The sequence below is a fragment of the Melopsittacus undulatus genome, chromosome 1 (genome assembly GCF_012275295.1).
Source record: "Melopsittacus undulatus isolate bMelUnd1 chromosome 1, bMelUnd1.mat.Z, whole genome shotgun sequence".
Taxonomy (NCBI): Eukaryota; Metazoa; Chordata; class Aves; order Psittaciformes; family Psittaculidae; genus Melopsittacus; species Melopsittacus undulatus.
In genome coordinates this window covers 133,775,033-133,792,641 of record NC_047527.1, presented here as the reverse complement: position 1 = coordinate 133,792,641, position 17,609 = coordinate 133,775,033, and the positions used below count along the sequence as shown (strand labels likewise).

Sequence of the window (17,609 nt, the reverse complement as noted above, 5' to 3'; positions counted from 1 at the left end):
CTTTCAAATGCTACTTAAAACTGTGGTCCTAATTAACTTAGCAGACTAGAATTCTTTTAACAATGCTGATCATAAGGAATGACAGTTTGGAGATTAAGTAACAACTGCTTACACTTTCTTACAAGTTCAACTAAAACCTCTACCCTCTTTAAACTGTTCTATAGTGCTGGAAAGCACTAAAATTTTCATGCACTGCAGTTTAATGGGACTCTAAGTATGTAATTTAAACTTAGATATGAATTAATGTGCTTTGAGAGAACTCGGAAAAGTATGTACTCTATAAAGCTAAAGCAATATTATTGTTAAAAATACTTACCAAGGATTTCATCAAAGATCTTGTACAAGCCTGGAACAAAGGTAACTTCTCTGCAATTCATTCCTACATCTTCATCATAAACCCACATTAACTACATGTAAAAAGAAATAGAATAAAAATATTTACTGACTTGGTATGACTCTGTAAGATCTATTTATCTCAGGAACTTTACACCCCCCATCTGACTGCTGCTGTCATATGAGACAAAAGCAGCAGAAGTTTGGCAAAAAATACAACTGTACCCTCAAAGACTTCCGTAATGAAAATCCATTATTTTCTGATTAGTGGGGAACTCCCAGTATAGACAGTGAAGTTCAAAGCAATTTGCAACTTCACAAAAACAGCTGAAAAAAAGTGCCAAGAAGAGGCTTAAATTCTCTGTTCTCTACTGAAACAGACCAAAGCATTTCTGGATCTTGAGCAAGTGTTACAAATATATGTGTGTGTGTGTGTTTAGGCATGTTTGTAAACACATATACACACACACACATAACTGCATGTTTACACACATAGGTGTGTATTTATGTTTTCACTGAACTTCAACATTTTTCTGAGCATGTTTTTCAGGTGAACCAAGCACTGCTTTAAAAAATTTTCTCACGCCCCCTTCCTGCACATGCATACATAAACATGACCACAGTTCCTAGCATGATAATTCAAAATACTCAGAAAACTAGAATTGTGCCTATTTGTTAACCAGAATAGTCATTTTCTCATTAAAACAACAATAACCATTAAGACTTAGTGACGCTTACCTGAGTTAATGGTTCAACTGACCCAATGTAAGTATCTGGACGCAGGAGGATGTGCTCAAGCTGAGTCTTTTTCTGATAAACTCTCTCAACAGACATCTTCTTTGAGGAATCATTTTTATTAATGCTTTCTGAGTCTTCCTTTTTTGAAGCATTGATCTGATTATCAAATAATGTCTAAAAAAATAATAAAAAGACACCACAACCTCATTCATCCAAAGTCACTCTCGAGACACAGAAACAAAACCTGACATATTTAAATTACAATCAAAACTTGACATTTAAATGCACTTAATCCTAATACGTGTCAATTTATTAAGATCCAGATATCCTATCAACAAAAAAAATATAATAGATTATAGGATAGTTTCTTAACAAATTGTACCATGTTCAAGCTTTAGTGATCTACTAAGCACGATAAAGCAAAATAAGTAAACAACAGTATGTTACAAAAGGCAATCACTTCCTCAGGTTAAATATTTATAACATCCATTTTATGCTTAATAATTTTTATCCAAACCACTAAACACTGTTCTGAATAATAACAGTAAAACTACTCTCTTACATTTTAGTTTGGACAATTCATTCAGCATCCAGAATAAGAGTGGGGAAAGAATCCAGGGCACCTGACAATCCCGCACCAGGATTACACATAGCAGAGTTGGAACACCACCACTAATTCTCACAAGTTTTCTTCTGGAGCACATCACATATCCCACCATACAAAAAAGTTGCAAAATCGCATGCATGTGTGATTAAAGTGTTTTGGTATCTGAGTTAATTTAGCCTTATACTATACTGGTCTTATACTGCAACAATCATTAACATCATCCTAAAAAGATTAGCTATGGATCTGCTAAGCAAAGCAGAGAAGGAACAGGAATTTGAAATCAGATACATTAACTTGATATAAGGAAAATGAGGAAATAAAAATGATACAAAAGAAGCACTGCCAATAGTTGCAACATACATTTTATTTCATTGAAGTAGTTGTGTGAATTATACCCAGCTTTCAAATGAGTTTCACTGTATGTGTATAAAAATATTTTATGTCTTTTTGACCTTACTTTATGATCATCTTTGACATCATACCTCATAGAAGTCATCTTTAGTTCACTTATTGGTTCCACAGCACTGTCAGTACAGTTTTACCATATTCACTTGTTCTAAAGGGATCAGTGATTAGCAGAAAAAAAGAATACTTGTTGGATGAAGTGTTTAAAGATGGGAAGAGAGAAAATAAGAGCTCATAGAATCATAGAAAGATTAGGGCTGGAAAGGACCTTAAGATAATATAGTTCCAACCCCTCTGCATAGGCAATGATGCCTCATCCTTGACCATGTCTCCCAAGGCTCTGTCTAACCTGGCCTTGAACACCACCAGAGATGGAGCATCCACAACTTCCTTGGGCAGCCAGTACCAGTGTCTCACTACCCTCACAGTAAAGAACTTCTTCCTTATAGCTAACCTGAACTTCCCTGTCTAAGTTGAAATCTATTACCCCATGTCCTATTGCTACAGCCCCTGATGAAGAGTCTCTCTGGCATCTTTGTAGCCCCCTTCAGATACTGGAAGGCTGCTATGAGGTCCCCACACAGCTTCTCTTCTCCAGGCTGAACAACCCCAACTTTCTCAGCCTGTCTTCATATGGGAGGTGCTTCAGTCCCCTTATCATCCCCAAGGCCCTCTTCTGGACTTGTTCCAACAGCTACATGTCCCTCTTATGTTCAAATTGAAAGCAAAAGAAGTACAGGTGTAAAAAACACTAGAATCTTGTTTGAACTGTTTGCTCTGAACTTCTGAGCCTCAAGAGTTGGTCTAGCTGGAGGTCTGTGACTAGTGGAGTCCCTCAGGGGTCGGTGCTGGGACCAGTGCTGTTTAATATTTTCATCAACGACCCGGATGAGGGAACTGAGTGTACCCTCAGCAAGTTTGCTGATGACACTAAACTGGGAGGAGTGGCTGACACACCAGAAGGCTGTGTTGCCATTCAGTGAGACCTGGACAGGCTGGAGAGTTGGGCAGGGAGAAACTTGATGAAATTCAACAAGGGCAAGTGTAGAGTCTTGCATCTGGGGAAGAACAACCCCATGTACCAGTACAGGTTGGGGGTTGACCTGCTGGAAAGGAGTGAAGGGGAAAGGGACCTGGGGATCCTGGTGGACAGGAGGATGACCATGAGCCAGCAATGTGCCCTTGTGGCCAAGAAGGCAAATGGCATCCTAGGATGTATTAGAAAGGGTGTGGTTAGTAGGGCAAGAGAGGTTCTCCTCCCCCTCTACTCTGCCTTGGTGAGGCCGCATCTGGAATATTGCATCCAGTTCTGGGCCCCTCAGTTCAGTAAGGACAGGGAATTGCTTGAAAGAGTCCAGCACAGAGCCACAAAGATAACGAAGGGAGTAGAACACCTCCCTTATGAGGAGAGGCTGAGGGAGCTGGGTCTCTTCAGCTTGCAGAAGAGGAGACTGAGGGGTGACCTCATCAGTGTTTACAAATATGTAAAGGGTGGGTGTCAGGATGATGGAGGTAGGCTTTTTTCAGTGATATCCAGTGATAGGACAAGGGGCAATGGGTGTAAATTGGAGCATAGGAGGTTCCACGTTAACATCAGGAAGAACTTCTTTACTGTAAGAGTGACAGAGCACTGGAACAGGTTGCCCAGGGGGGTTGTGGAGTCTCCTACATTGGAGATATTCAAGGCCTGCGTGGACAAGTTCCTGTGTGATGTACTCTAGGTTACCCTGCTCTTGCAGGGGGGTTGGACTAGAAGATCTTTCGAGGTCCCTTCCAACCCTTGGGATTCTGTGATTCTGTGGTTATTTGGATTTTTTTTAGTACATAACATGCCAGTTTTTTCTTTTGTCATGTACATTAGTACTGAATGCTTATGATTACTCCAGGATTGCTCTCCAAAATGCTTCTATTTGTACAGTATCTGAAGACTAGGGGCTAATCATGCATCACAAAGGAAAAATGTAAACACAGACTAAGAACTCCAATCTTAGCAAAATAAATATAGGTTACAATTTTCCTATCTCCAATGCTTTACCTGTCCCACATGTCTGCAAGAGTCAGCAGATTATGAAAAGGTCCATTTTATTGTGTCTGAATGAGTACTTCTAGAATGCAAAATTATTGGGAAGAGATTCCTACAAGATGTTGTCTTTACTACAACACTAGGAAATCCATTTCTATTTTCCAGTGAAAGTCTTCCTGCCAACTTGGAGGAGCTTATACATTCCAGCTTAGTAGTAAGAAATGTGTAGAGTATCAAAACTGTTGAGATGCTACTGCCAGACTGTTACCATGTTGGCAGAGACTAGAGGTCACACCTAGACAAACGTTGCTTTCTAAAAAAGAGCTAGTCCTGTACAAGTGCCACTTCTTGGGGAATAGTGAGCTTGCTTTAACCCAGCAGTAGCAAGGATCTTCTGTTACCACACCCTGTGACAACTATGTCTCTTATCTTCTGTAACACACTAACTGGAACATGATAATGTATGACTTAAAGAGGGAGGCAGCGGGGGGGGGGGGGGGGGGGGGGGGGGGGGGGGGGGGGGGGGGGGGGTGGGTGGAGGAGGGAGAACCCCACAAAGAATCAGTGTAGCATTTTTTTCTTTTAGATCACTGATTACTACAAAGTAAAAAAGTAGAACTTTAATTCTGTATTTTTTACTAAGGCATCACAAACACCTTTTCAGTATGCTCTACTTGAACATTTCAGTTTCATTGTCACAGAGCAGGACAGATCTTATTTGTACAATCCTCCACTATAGGATATCTCCTGAATACAAAAAATACTTGTTATAAATGTTGAGAAATTGTTTAACTCACTATTTCATTATTGATGCACAAGCACAAAAACAACAGCTAAAAACTATTCAACTAAGACTAATGCTACTACGCAGACATGCAAGCATCAGGAGTCCACAAAACTGCAGTTTCCCAGACCAAGCTGTAACTGGTCATTTTGGTTAATTTTGGGCTTTGCTGTAACTCTTAAAAGGCCAACTCAGAATCCCTGTATCTGTCTTGAATGGATTTTTTTAGACTTCAAGTGATGTTTAGAGCTCATCCCAAAAAAGATTAAATCATCACCACCAAATCCATTACATAGATCTATGGACACAAACATCCTCCATAGTCTTCCCATTACATAATTTCAAAAGCAAAATAAAATCAAAAGTGCTTTAATCTGCACTCTCTCTCCTCACCTGATTTTTCTTATCTGAGCAAGTAACAACTGCAGTGTTGTTAAACTGACCATCTCTTCCCTATATTTTGAAATTGTCTCCAGAATGTCTTTTGTATTTTGTCCTGTATGAAAGATCTTCACATTGTTAGAGATCAAATAACACTTCTCAAAAGAGCACCAGCTGTTGTTTCATAAGAAAACCACTTAAGGAGAATTAACCAAGTGTCACAAAGGACTTTTAAGTCTTCTGCTTTGCAGTAAGTAGGGTTTTTGTTTGTTAACAGGTTTCAGGGTCTGCACTGCAATCTTAATGTTGTCTTTTTATTTTTTTTAGACAGTGTTTGACTTTTCCCAACGTTCTTACAGCATTCACAACTTTACAGATTCTTGATAATCTTGCAGACTTTCTAACCCTCCACACTGATGACTAATACATAGTCACACACATGTAAGTCAGCAAGATGACCATCTGTAAGTAGTTTGAAATGCTACTGCATAGTGCATTCTTCTTTATAGCCATGCAGTTACACTTCATGCTGTGAGCTTTGATGTAGCTAGCATCTTAGACACTCATAACAAATGCCATGTAATGATAACTTATGGAAAAACATACTGATTCTGACTTGACTCCAGCTGCTATTCAGTTTACTACATCAAGATTACTGTACATGGTACGATGACCATGTTTTATTACTTTTAAGTGCTTTCTCCATATGATTACAGGGTTTCTCTTTTCAAGTTGTTTTTGCTATGAATTTATCCAGTAGTGTGTGAAAGCTACAGTCATTCTTTCCTTTTGTGACATCAACAGTTAGAACCCAAGTAGCCTTTAACAGATGACATTTGGCAACTAGAATTTTACTGTCTACCTTCTTTCCTGACATTTTGCCTTTTCTTTTTTTCTTCATCCAATCTCATCCCTTCAAAATTCTGCATATTAACAAAGCAGGCGTGACAGCTCTAAGTCAGAGATTTTTATTGCCTTTTTTAAACACCGCCCCCCCCTCCCCAACTCCCCCAACAACAATAACAAAAAAACTGGTCATATCATCTTCTTTGCATTTCACAAGTATGTTATGCCATCATGCTGAGTTTTGTCACTTATGCTGCAAACAGCTCTACCTAATACAGCTAAATCTTAGCACACATTTGACCCAGATAGTTTGGGAACCCCAGAAAAACACTCCTCCTATTTAAACAGACAATATAAAGCTACAACATAGGTTTCACCATCAGTTTCAATGTTGCTATAACTGAAACATACATCATTTGTTTGACTCCTTAGTTCAAGTGGAAGCTTTACGTAGTGTAATTTTACAGTGCCACAAGAAGCTCAAAATCCTGAAAAAATGTTAATGTCTCTCCCCAGTTACACAGACTTAATCCTGTATAGGCCAACCATAATCTTCTCTACATTGTAAACTACCTGTAGAGGACAAAATAAGAAAACCAACAAAACAAGATAATATGGTTTTCTTTAATCTGCCCATTCCTTTTTCCCCACATCAGACAGCAAATAAGGGTTCACTTTCTAGACTGTCAGACAAGCATAAATGGCAGAGAAGAGACATTGGTGTTGGAATAAGAACTTAGCCTCACTTTGTCTTCGTCTTTTCAGCCTTAACCTACTAAAACTACTACAAGCAATGACTGTTCTCCTGAAAGGCAAGTGCAGCCCTGAGATATAGAATTTAGAAAAGCACATACCATGTGTCCTACATTCCCTTAAATAAAGTGTAGGATAAGCACATTTAGTAGGACAAGGCAGTAAATTAAATGTAATTAAGCTGTAAAACCCAAGGAGGTTAATTAAGCAGCAAAATCCAGGGATGTGGTAGATTTTGTACCACTTACAGTTCAAAACAAAACTACCTCTTCTGAGAAAGATAGGGGCAATACAGTATTACTAGGTAACTCTATCAGTAGCACATACTTGACAGTAGCATAGTGTTATATTGGATCATAAGGGCCTCTTGCCATAGAAAAATATATGACAAATAAATACATAGTTATCTAAACATTTTGCAATTTTTCTAAAGAAAACTCTGGCTGAGAATACCTCCCACCATGAAAACAAAATTGAAGGGAGCTTCAAAATAAACCACTCTCCTGCTGCGTTCAACAAAAGCTTCTGCTGTCTTGCCAAGATGCAAATACACAAATGTAACAGTTCCCTGTTACCACAGCAAATTTCCATACAGCACTGCATACATTAGTGTACAAACCAAATCTCTCTATCAGATCCTCCCCAAAGCAGATCATAGAAAGGAGTTCCCAGTAAACTAACCCAGAGCTAGCCTCACTCCAATGAGACTTTTTAATCTCCTGGTTTGGACAATTTTCCTTGGACTCCGAAAGCATCACATTACATAGAGTTTTGTTACAATGACTCAGTTATAGAATAGCTTGAGGATGGTCAGATTTCCCCATTATAGAAAACCACAACACAGCACAATGGCTGCCAAAAGGGAAAAATTCTTTCTTCACTCCCCCACTGCTTCTCTGTTCCATAGAATCATAGGACTGGAAAGGACCTTAAGATCATCTAATTCCAACCCCCCTGCTATGGGCAGGTACATCGTCCACTAGAGGAGGCTGTTCAAGGCCACCATGTAACCTGGCCTTGAACACTGCCAGAGATGGAGCATTCACAGCTTTCTTGGGTAGCCTGTTCCAGTGCCTCACCACCCTCACTATAAACATTTTTTTTCCTTATATCCAACCTGTCTCCCCTGTTTAAGTTTCAACCCATCACCATTTGTACTACCACTACAGACACACAGCAGGTTTCTAGGTACTGGAAGGCTGCTATGAGGTCTCCAAGCAGCCTTCTCTTCTTCAGGCTGAACAGCCCCAACTTTCTCAGCCTGTCTTCATACGGGAGGTGCTCCAGTCCCCTGATCATCTTCATGGCCCTCCTCTGGAGTTGTTCCAACAGTTCCATGTTCTTTTTATGCTGAGGACACCAGAACTGCACAGAGTACTCCAAGCAGGGTTTCACCAGTGCAGTGTAGAGGGGCAGGATCACCTCCTTTGACCTGCTAGTCATGCTCTTTTTGATGCAGCCCAGAATATGGTTTGTTTCTGGGCTGCGAGGGCACACTGCAGGCTGATGTTCAGTTTCTTATCAACCAACACCCCCAAGTCCTTCTCCACAGGGCTGCTCTGAATCACCTCTCCACTCAAACTGTAGCTGTGCCTGGGATTGCCCCAACCCAGATGTAGGACCTTGCACTTGGCATTGTTGAATTTCATAAGGTTGGCACTGGCCACCTCTCAAGCGTGGCAAGGCCTTTCCATCAAAAGGAAGGGTGGCTTCCTTTCCCTCCAGCATGTCAACTGCACTACACAGCTTGGTGTAATCAGCAAGCTTGCTGAGGAAGCATCAGTTCCACTGCCCATGTCAATGACAAAGATGTTGAACAGGACTGGCCTCAACACCAACCTCTGAGGGATACACTCCTTACTGGTTTCCACATGGACACCGAGCTGTTGACCACAACTCTCCACATGCAGCCATCTTTATGCAGTTCTTTATGCAGCTGATCTTGACTAAAAGCAACTAACAACTGCTCATGCAACTGAATGTTACTGATAAAAATTTTAAGTGTCCAAAATTTTTTTAGGTGCCTATTTACTGACAAATTCTATTTTATTACTAAATTTTGATACTGTTTACCCATTAACGAAAAGTACATCTATGGATGCTTTGGTAACAAATTGATCTTTTAAGAATATGGTTTTCCAGCTAAAATTCAGAGACAAGGATAGAGAAAAAATAAATTACTCTCATAGAAAAGGAATTTATTCATGTTAAAATTTAATACAACTTAAGACAGTTTTCTCATAGATCTTAGAACAGTAATCCTTGAAACCAGTGAAGGAAGCCGTCTGGCCACTGAATGACCAAATCTGGCCCACTGTTTATCAGAGCACTCATACAACAACCCTCCACTAGCCAAGAAACCTGAAAGTTTGAGGTACTGACATCAGAGCTTTATGTTATCAGCATTTGGCAGCACCTTTTTATAACTCAGTGTTTTTTCATATCCTTGCCCTTCGTAACACTTTGCTGCATCACCAGTTTGAGTGCTGTGAAAGTATTCTAGACTCTCAGCACATTCACTTATCCCAGTTGCCAAGATTACTTTGAAAGGGAGCAACACAACCTGATAGATCCTTCTGACACAATCTTTGAAACCCATTCAGGCTCTATGTCAAATATCCCATTCCTGGAACAGCACTGTGATCTGTCTTTCAACACCCTAGGGATTCTGTGGCCAGCAGAACCCCTGCTGTACCAGAAGGTATTTTTATTTTGCTGATCTTCAGATTAATAAGCAAACTGTAGAAAATAACTGTAGAAAAAGCTTCAGGAGTGAGCAGGACAACATTTAAGACATTCATGCTGCAAAAGAATACACACAGAGCAAATCAATCAGATCAGATTTTTAGTCCATGTTAACTGGCATAACACCATGAATAGGAGTCAAACTGTGATGCATTAAAGTTACTGAACCCACACATGAAGATTTTATTCTACGCAACACTCGAAGCCCACTCTTTTCTAGTGAGCTTGAGTATTACTATTCATGTTATGCTAGTAATAGAGGAAGGGCCAAGCATCACTTAGAAGTTACTTATCCAACTATGCTCTTCAATAGGAAGCAATTATTCACTATACAACAGAATCAAAATTTTGAACTCTCATGAGTGTAAAAGCTATCCATGTATTAGGATTTATATACCTTTATGTTATTTGCATGTCTACCTTGCATTGATCATGAATACCTATGCTAAAACAGCCACATTTTCTGGTATTCTGCATTTTCAAGATCTATTCTTTTTCTTGTACATTAAAGTAAATATTAATCCAGTGCTCTTAAAAAAAAAAAAGCCACAAACCCAAAAATGGAGCTTAACTGCTCAATTCTTACTATTCAACCTGTTGTGCTCCCCTGGAGATTTTACAAACCTTGAAATCTTTTTCAAGTCTCATAAATATACTACATATTCTAGTCTCCATCCTGCAGTAACTATATGAGAAAGGAACACAATTTTTGTGTTCCAGACATATACACAAATTCAGAAAGAGGAAAATGGGCAGCAATGAAGCAAAAAAGCCTGAGCACTGCTCCCTGAGCACTCCTTCCTCAGCCACTCATCACCCTACATAGCTTATTATGAACAGTCTTTCAGTATTGCTCACTAAAAACAAAGCACTGAAAGCCTTGAAGTTCATCAAAACTCTACCATCTAATTTTTTAAGAACTGCATCTTGGCAGACAGAAGAATTCACCCCTCCATAAAAGGTACCATATAGTAGACTCAAAGTGATTTCAAATACCTTGACAATTTTTAAATTGTTCAGCATTTTCATCATCTTTCTGTTACCTAACATGCACATTCATCACTCAACTGGAAAACGAGAAAGTCTACATGGCATAATCTTAAAGATTTTACTAGTATCTGAAAGGGCATGTAAACATGGTACAACTTTGGATTTGCTTTCTCTCAAGTATCTAGATCACTTCCCTCCTCATCAAACCCAGGTAAGGAACTACCCCCCACACACACCCCAGCTACCCCCTCACGTGCTTTTATAGTCTCTTAATTGTGAATTTAAGAAAAATCCTCTGAATAACAAAGTGGAATAACATTCTCACATCTTGAAACTGCCCTCCTTCAAGTAACTTGGTTACATTTTACTCCAAGAATGTGAAGTAATAGTTGAAAGTTTTCATGACAATAGTGTAATACAACAGTGGTGGAAAAGACTAAGTTAGGATCACTAAATATTTTCTGACAGAAAACACTACCCCAGTCAAAACAGACCTGTGTTGATGCATGGAAGCAACAGCCTGAATGACTGCGTGCACTAGAACTCTCTAGCAGTCTAAAACAGTGTCATTTTTCCTCCAACACCTTGCCACTTTTGTATCTTTATATTATGGTACACAACTACTACAGAAATAAACACAAGACTGAAACATTCATACACCGCTACACTCTCATCCTCAAAAAAATCAAAATACCCCAGAGCTACCACCTACAGCTTCTTTCTAATATCTCCAGTGAAGCTCATGCTACCAATTTCTTATAGGTAAAGATGCTGTTCTGCAGGGGTAACTGCAGAATTCTTATAGGAACACTGCATATCAAGTTACCTGGTTGCAAGAGCTTGTGGTTTTGGTTTGGTTTGGCTTTTCTTTCCCCCTACTTTATATCAGCTTCTTTTGATTTATAAGAAAAGAACTATTCAATATCACAGCTCCTGCAGTTTTGCCATGACAAGAAAATACTGTTCCTTGCTCTCCCCTTGAAGATTGCTTCACAGGTTGAGAAAGCAGGTGTGAGAGATTTCGGCACCTCACCAAGATATACATTTTCCAGTTTCTCATGAACCTGTCCTTGCAACTGCTCAACATCTTAAAGGAATAGGAAGCCTCAGACTAACCAGGCCCACTCATCCACTAATAAAAAAGTAAAAGGTATCAGTACCTTTCCAAGACACACAGCTTACAAGAAAGGGGGACTGCTTAATATATTAATTTCAATTCTACCTCACAAATCAGGAAAAACATGCATAGTAGAATCTTAGAATAGTTAGGATTGAAAAGAACCTTAAGATCATCTAGTTCTGACCCTCCTTACATGGGCAGGGACACCTCACCCTATTAGATTAAGTGGTTAAATCCTCCTTTGTGGGTTTTTTGGTGTTTTTTTTGTTGTTATTTTTTTAATAGGTTTTTTAATTATGTCCAAAGGAAAATGTATGTCTGAAACTTAGATCTGAACCTCTCAAACATGTTCTAACTCAGTCTTTACACTAACTTTGCTAACACCCTTTTTTATTACTTGTTAAAAAAAACAATTGCTTAGATGTTAGTGTAACAAATATGCAGATTAATGATTTTAAGGAAAAAAACAAACAACATTAAAAGCAGTATTTTACTTTCAGTGGCAAATTGCAATTATATGTAAAGTGAAATTGCAGTAAGACTCAGCATTTTTATAAAGCTTTGTTAAATGAAATTAGATGAGCAGATATTATGGAAAAAGTTTAACAACACTGACTTCAAAACATAACAGAAAGACTCAATTAATAAGAGTAACAGCATTTATAACCACAGTGAAGTTTTGAAGCCAGCAGATCTGATCCTGGAGGGATCTGATCAGGAGGGATCTTTCCCTGCATTTCACATCAACCTTTTGAGTCCTTATTACTGAACTATCTGAAAAAAAAACAAAAACAAAAAAAAACCCCAAACAACAAATCAAAACAGTAAGGAAAGTTTTTGAACAAGATTTACTAAGAAATGGTCTATGACTTTGCTTCTGAGGAGCACTTTTCTTCTCTGTTCATAAAACCAGCAAACATTTGGTGTGTTTAATCTTGACACCTTAGTTGGTTGCTATAACTTAAATTATACTTCAAATTTCAGTATTTATTTTCAAAGTTCTGTAAAAACATTTTATATGAGTTGATTTAATATCAGCTTTAAATTCTGGATATAAGTATTAAAAATACATTCTTCCAAAATACACAGGTTTCATTCCATGCACTGGAGAAGACATCCGTAGGTCTCCAAGCATACAATTCTCAAGAAAGGCTTCTTCACAGTTATCCACATTTGGAATGACATATTTTTGCTTAATCTGCTTTTAAACACTTCCAAACTGCCTGTATAGTGTCGAATAATATTTTCCTTGTGGGTGACTTGTAAAATAAATTGTTATTTTTAGATGAGGAAAATTAAGTTTTCTGTACCAGTTTTCATTTCCAAGCTCTCTCCATAGTCTATAATATACATAAAACTAACTCCTCATGAGTGGAATCACTCATCTCAGTCAGTAAGAATTACATGTGCTGCTTTTAATTAATATAAACAAAAGCATTTGAAGACTGTTTTTGCACAAAGACATATATGACAGTTTATATGCAAGGTAAAAATCTAATTCTGGAAAATAAAGTCTATGAAAATAGAGTACCAGATTTAACTTATAATTTTTTTTCAACCCTAAACTGGCTACCTTAGATTATTTACATGCTCTTTCATTTGGAGAGGTTACTTTATCTCTCCAAATAAAGTAATTCCTTACTTGCTATTTCATACAGCATGGATGTTATAAATCAACATACACACACACACAAATCTAGACAGAACATCAACAGAGGACACATACTTGAATGTATACCTGCCTCACCAAACACCTAAAGTAATCACCCATGCTGTTGGTTTTTTTAAAATTAATTCCCCCACCCACGAGATACACATTCCTTCCTAGAGCTTATCACAATCTAGTTCCCCACTTCTACACATTCAGCATTCTTTCATCTACACCAGAACAAGTTTTCCTTCCAGCTCAAAATTCACAGAGTGAAGAGGTGTATTAAGCTGTAAGACTGGCACAGTTGCAGTCAAAGTGTGTTCCGTTGCCAAGCCTCTACCTGATATCACCTCTGTCACTTTGATCATGCATTATTCAGGTCTCTAACACTGAGAGGACTGGACCAGTAAGAGGACCACAAAAATATTTCACTAGACACTGGTGTGAAGGATAGAAAATATGATATAACAACTGTCTTTTGGCAGGCAAGCCATATCAGTGAACAAATCCCTCTTTAGAACTATTGTGTCTGACTTACCAAATAGAGCCACAAACACTTCCCTCTAGCACTAGAATTATTCAGGAGGCATCACATCTCTGCAACACCGCTTCCTTAAGGGCCCAGAATCAGAAATGCAACAAGAGCAAGGCAGAATGCTGCTTTGCCTTGACTGTTGATACACTACATTACTCAAAGCCTAGAAAATGCATTATGCTTAATAAATGTAAATAGTAACATATTGGGGCACCTATTTCAGGCCTGACCTCCCTTCTACTGTATAACAAAAAAGAGAGGAGGGACACAATGACCCACAGGGCACACAAAAACCCCAAAGAATTCTCTGGTCAACATTAATAGCAAAAGAAAAGGTAGGCAATCATAAAGAGCGAGAAAGGAGCACTGAAAGAAGACTTTGCAACAAAATAAGTGTTTTTTTTCTCCCCTTTGCAGACACCACAATATAGCAGAGGAAAGATAAGACAGTAAAACTAATAGTATATGTAACAACTGTTACGCACAACATCATGTTCCAGGCCTAGCTTCAGACATAAAAGAAACAGTTCAGACAAAGAAACTGAAAGAAAACTAATTCCAAGCTTTAACCTGGGTTTACAGATAGACAAGTAACATACTACAGTTCTTGGGCACCCTGTCATAACCAGACACTCTTCCTCCAAACACCATACTGTCAGAAGAAGGGAACTCCTGTCTTGCTCCTACCCAAAAGCCCCTGCTCCCAGATTGAAGCAACAGTTGAAGTTCAGCATACACCAATGATGGGCAAATCCTTGCTGCAAGAGACCTAGCTCATATTTCAGGTGTAAAAAACTTACCTATAAATTTAGAAAGCACCTAGTGCAGAATCCATAACGAGTGAATTATGACTGGAAAATTAATGCCTGACTATCAGGCATTACTCAAAAGAAAGGTTTTAATCCACCCAAAGCAAATTATTAAAAGCCAAGTCAAATTGAAAGCTAACCCTACATTACAGTTAAGAGCATCTGTTTTCAAATGAAATTAAAAGAAAGGCAAAGACAGTTTAACAAAATGATTGGAGGGGAGAGGAGATGTTTTAACTGTGGAGGGTTTATTCTGTTTTCTTTTGACTCTGCTGTGCTATATTCTCATTACATATACATCCTTTTTGTTAATAAAACAAATAGATAAATAAAATTCCCACCAAAACCACACCGTGCAACCATAAAAAAAATAAAAAATTAAGTTACAAGTTATTTTTTAGGTAAACTCTGAAACAGCTGAGAAGTGTCAATAGCTGAATTTAGGTTATTTGAAAGGTTGTTATCTTTTCACTTACCAATATATACCTAGAATATTTATTCAAGCCAAGGATGAACCAGTATAAAACAAATATATACATATTTTCCATTCTGCTCCATTCAAGGAGCACACATCTGGGGTTTTTTGTTGTTATTGCTTTGGTTGGGATTTTTTTTGTTGGTTTATTTTTTAATTAAGAAAGGTCATATTAACACTCAGTATATATTCAATTTAAGTAGCATTTTCTAGAAATGAAATCTATTTCACAAAGGGCTGGAAAATTGAAGTGGTATCCAAAGCCTTCAATATTTATCAGGAGACTTAGCTTTCATTTATCAGGCTTGTGTAGCTCTTCGGGTCAAGGATAAAGCCTTGAAAACATTGACAGAAGTAACTCATGAAGTACTGATTACTGGAAACACTTTAGCCTTGTGGCCATTGCCATTGTATCAGAACCAACACACTTGAGTGTTATTTGCAGTGACTTCACTTTCACTATAAAGAGGCACATTTATTAAAAAATAAAAAGTCCTATTACTGTACTAGTACAACAGCTCATTTTCTGTAGTCCATAAACACACAAAGGCTGAAGAATTACTTTTTTTGTTCAGAGTTTTACTAGCATTAGAAAATAACATTATGTTTCACCAATGAAAACTCCTCTAGTTACAAATCCATGCTTTTGGAACTAATTCTTAATACAACTTAACACTTTTGTGGGTGACCCTTGGAAATGATCCACCAAAAGTAATTAATATCTATCTCCTGGTAAAAACTCCACCTTACAGCAACTGTTGGAGTGCAGAGCTGCAAGTTGATCCAGTGAAATTGACGGAAAAAAATGTTCCTCAAAAATGTTCCTCAAAAAGTAACTAGTACATTTGATAAATCAGAGGTTATCTTGGTTTATTTTCAGTTCTATAATGATAAATAATCCTCCCACTAAACATGCTGGAATTATGGAATGGGTTGGATCACCTAGTTCTAATCCCCCTGCCATGGGCTGGAACACCTTCCACTAGACAGGATTGCTCCAAACCCAGTCCAACCTGACCTTGAACACTGCCAGGGACCGAGCAGCCACAGCTTCTCTGGGCAATATGTGCCAGTGCCTCACCACCCTCACAGGAAAGAGTTTATTCGTAATGTCTAATCTAAATATCCCTCTTTCAATTTAAGCATTGTTCTATGCCTTGCTCTATGCCTACATGCTCTTGCAATAAGTCCATCTCCAGCTTTTCCAGAGGCCCCTTTAGGTACTGGTCTTCTGTTACAAGGTTTCCTCAGAGCCTTCTCTTCTCCAGGCTGAACAAACTCAGCTCTCTCAGCCTGTATACCCTTGATAGCAGAGGTGCTCCAGATAATCTTCATGGTGCTCCTCTGAACTTCTTGAGCACACTGACATCTCTCTTTTATTGGGGGTCCCACAGCTGAACTGAGTACTGCAGATGAGGTCTCACCAGAGCGGAGTAGAGGGAGAGATTCACCATCCTCAACCTGCTAGTCGCACTCTTTTTGATGAAGCCCTGTATAAAGTTGGCTTTCTGGGCTGAAAGTACACACTGATGGACTGTGTTTGGCTCCTTATCAACCAACACTCCCAAGTCCTTCTCCACAGGGCTTAGAATCATAGAATAGTTAGGGTTGGAAAGGATCTTAAGATCATCTACTTTCAACCACCCTGCTATGGGCAGGGACACCTCACACTAAACCATGCCACACAAGGCTCTGTCCAACCTGGACTTGAACAGTGCCAGGGATGGAGCATTCACAACCTCCTTGGGCAACCCATCCAGTGCCTCACCACATTAACAGTAAAGAATTTCTTCCTTATATCCAATCTAAACCTCTGCTGTTTAAGTTTCAACCTGTTACCCCTTGTCCTATCACTACAGTCCCTAATGAATAGTCCCTCCCCAGCATCCCTGTAGGCCCCCTTCAGATACTGGAAGGCTGCTATGAGGTCTCCATGCAGCCTTCTCTTCTCCAGGCTGAACAGCCCCAACTTTCTCAGCCTGTTCTCATATGGAATGTGCTCCAGCCCCCTGATCATCCTCATGGCCCTCCTCTGGACATGTTCCAACAGTTCCATGTCCTTATGCTTCTCTGAATCCATTCTCCACTCATCCTTTAGTTGTGCCTGGGATTTCCCTGACCCAGGTACAAGACCTTGCATTTGGCCTTGTTGAACTTTCAAGAGGTTTTCGCTGGCCCACCTCTCTAGCTTCAGGTCCCTCTGGATGGCATCCCTTCCCTCCAGCATGTTGACTGCACCACATAGCTTGGTGTTGTCAGCAACCTTCCTGAAGATTGCATCAATCCCATTGCCCATGTCACCAACAAAGATGTTGAACAGCACTCATCCCAGTACCAACCCCTGAGGAATGCCATGTGTCACTTATCTCCACTTGGATATTGAGCTGTTGGTCACAGTTCTTTGATTGCAATCG

At 39.0% G+C, this 17,609-nt stretch overlaps 1 protein-coding gene across 2 annotated transcripts in view; it reads right to left on the bottom strand.

Moving 5' to 3' along the window:
• Positions 1-17,609, bottom strand: part of TOP2B (DNA topoisomerase II beta) — a 61,985-nt gene that overhangs the window by 40,695 nt on the left and 3,681 nt on the right. For both annotated transcript variants that reach the window (XM_031052401.2, XM_013129986.3), the window contains exons 2-3: positions 1,072-1,245; positions 317-407 (exon numbers count right to left, since the gene is read on the bottom strand). In XM_031052401.2, coding sequence (XP_030908261.1) covers positions 317-407; positions 1,072-1,245 — 265 coding nt within the window. The remainder of the gene's footprint in view (positions 1-316; positions 408-1,071; positions 1,246-17,609) is intronic.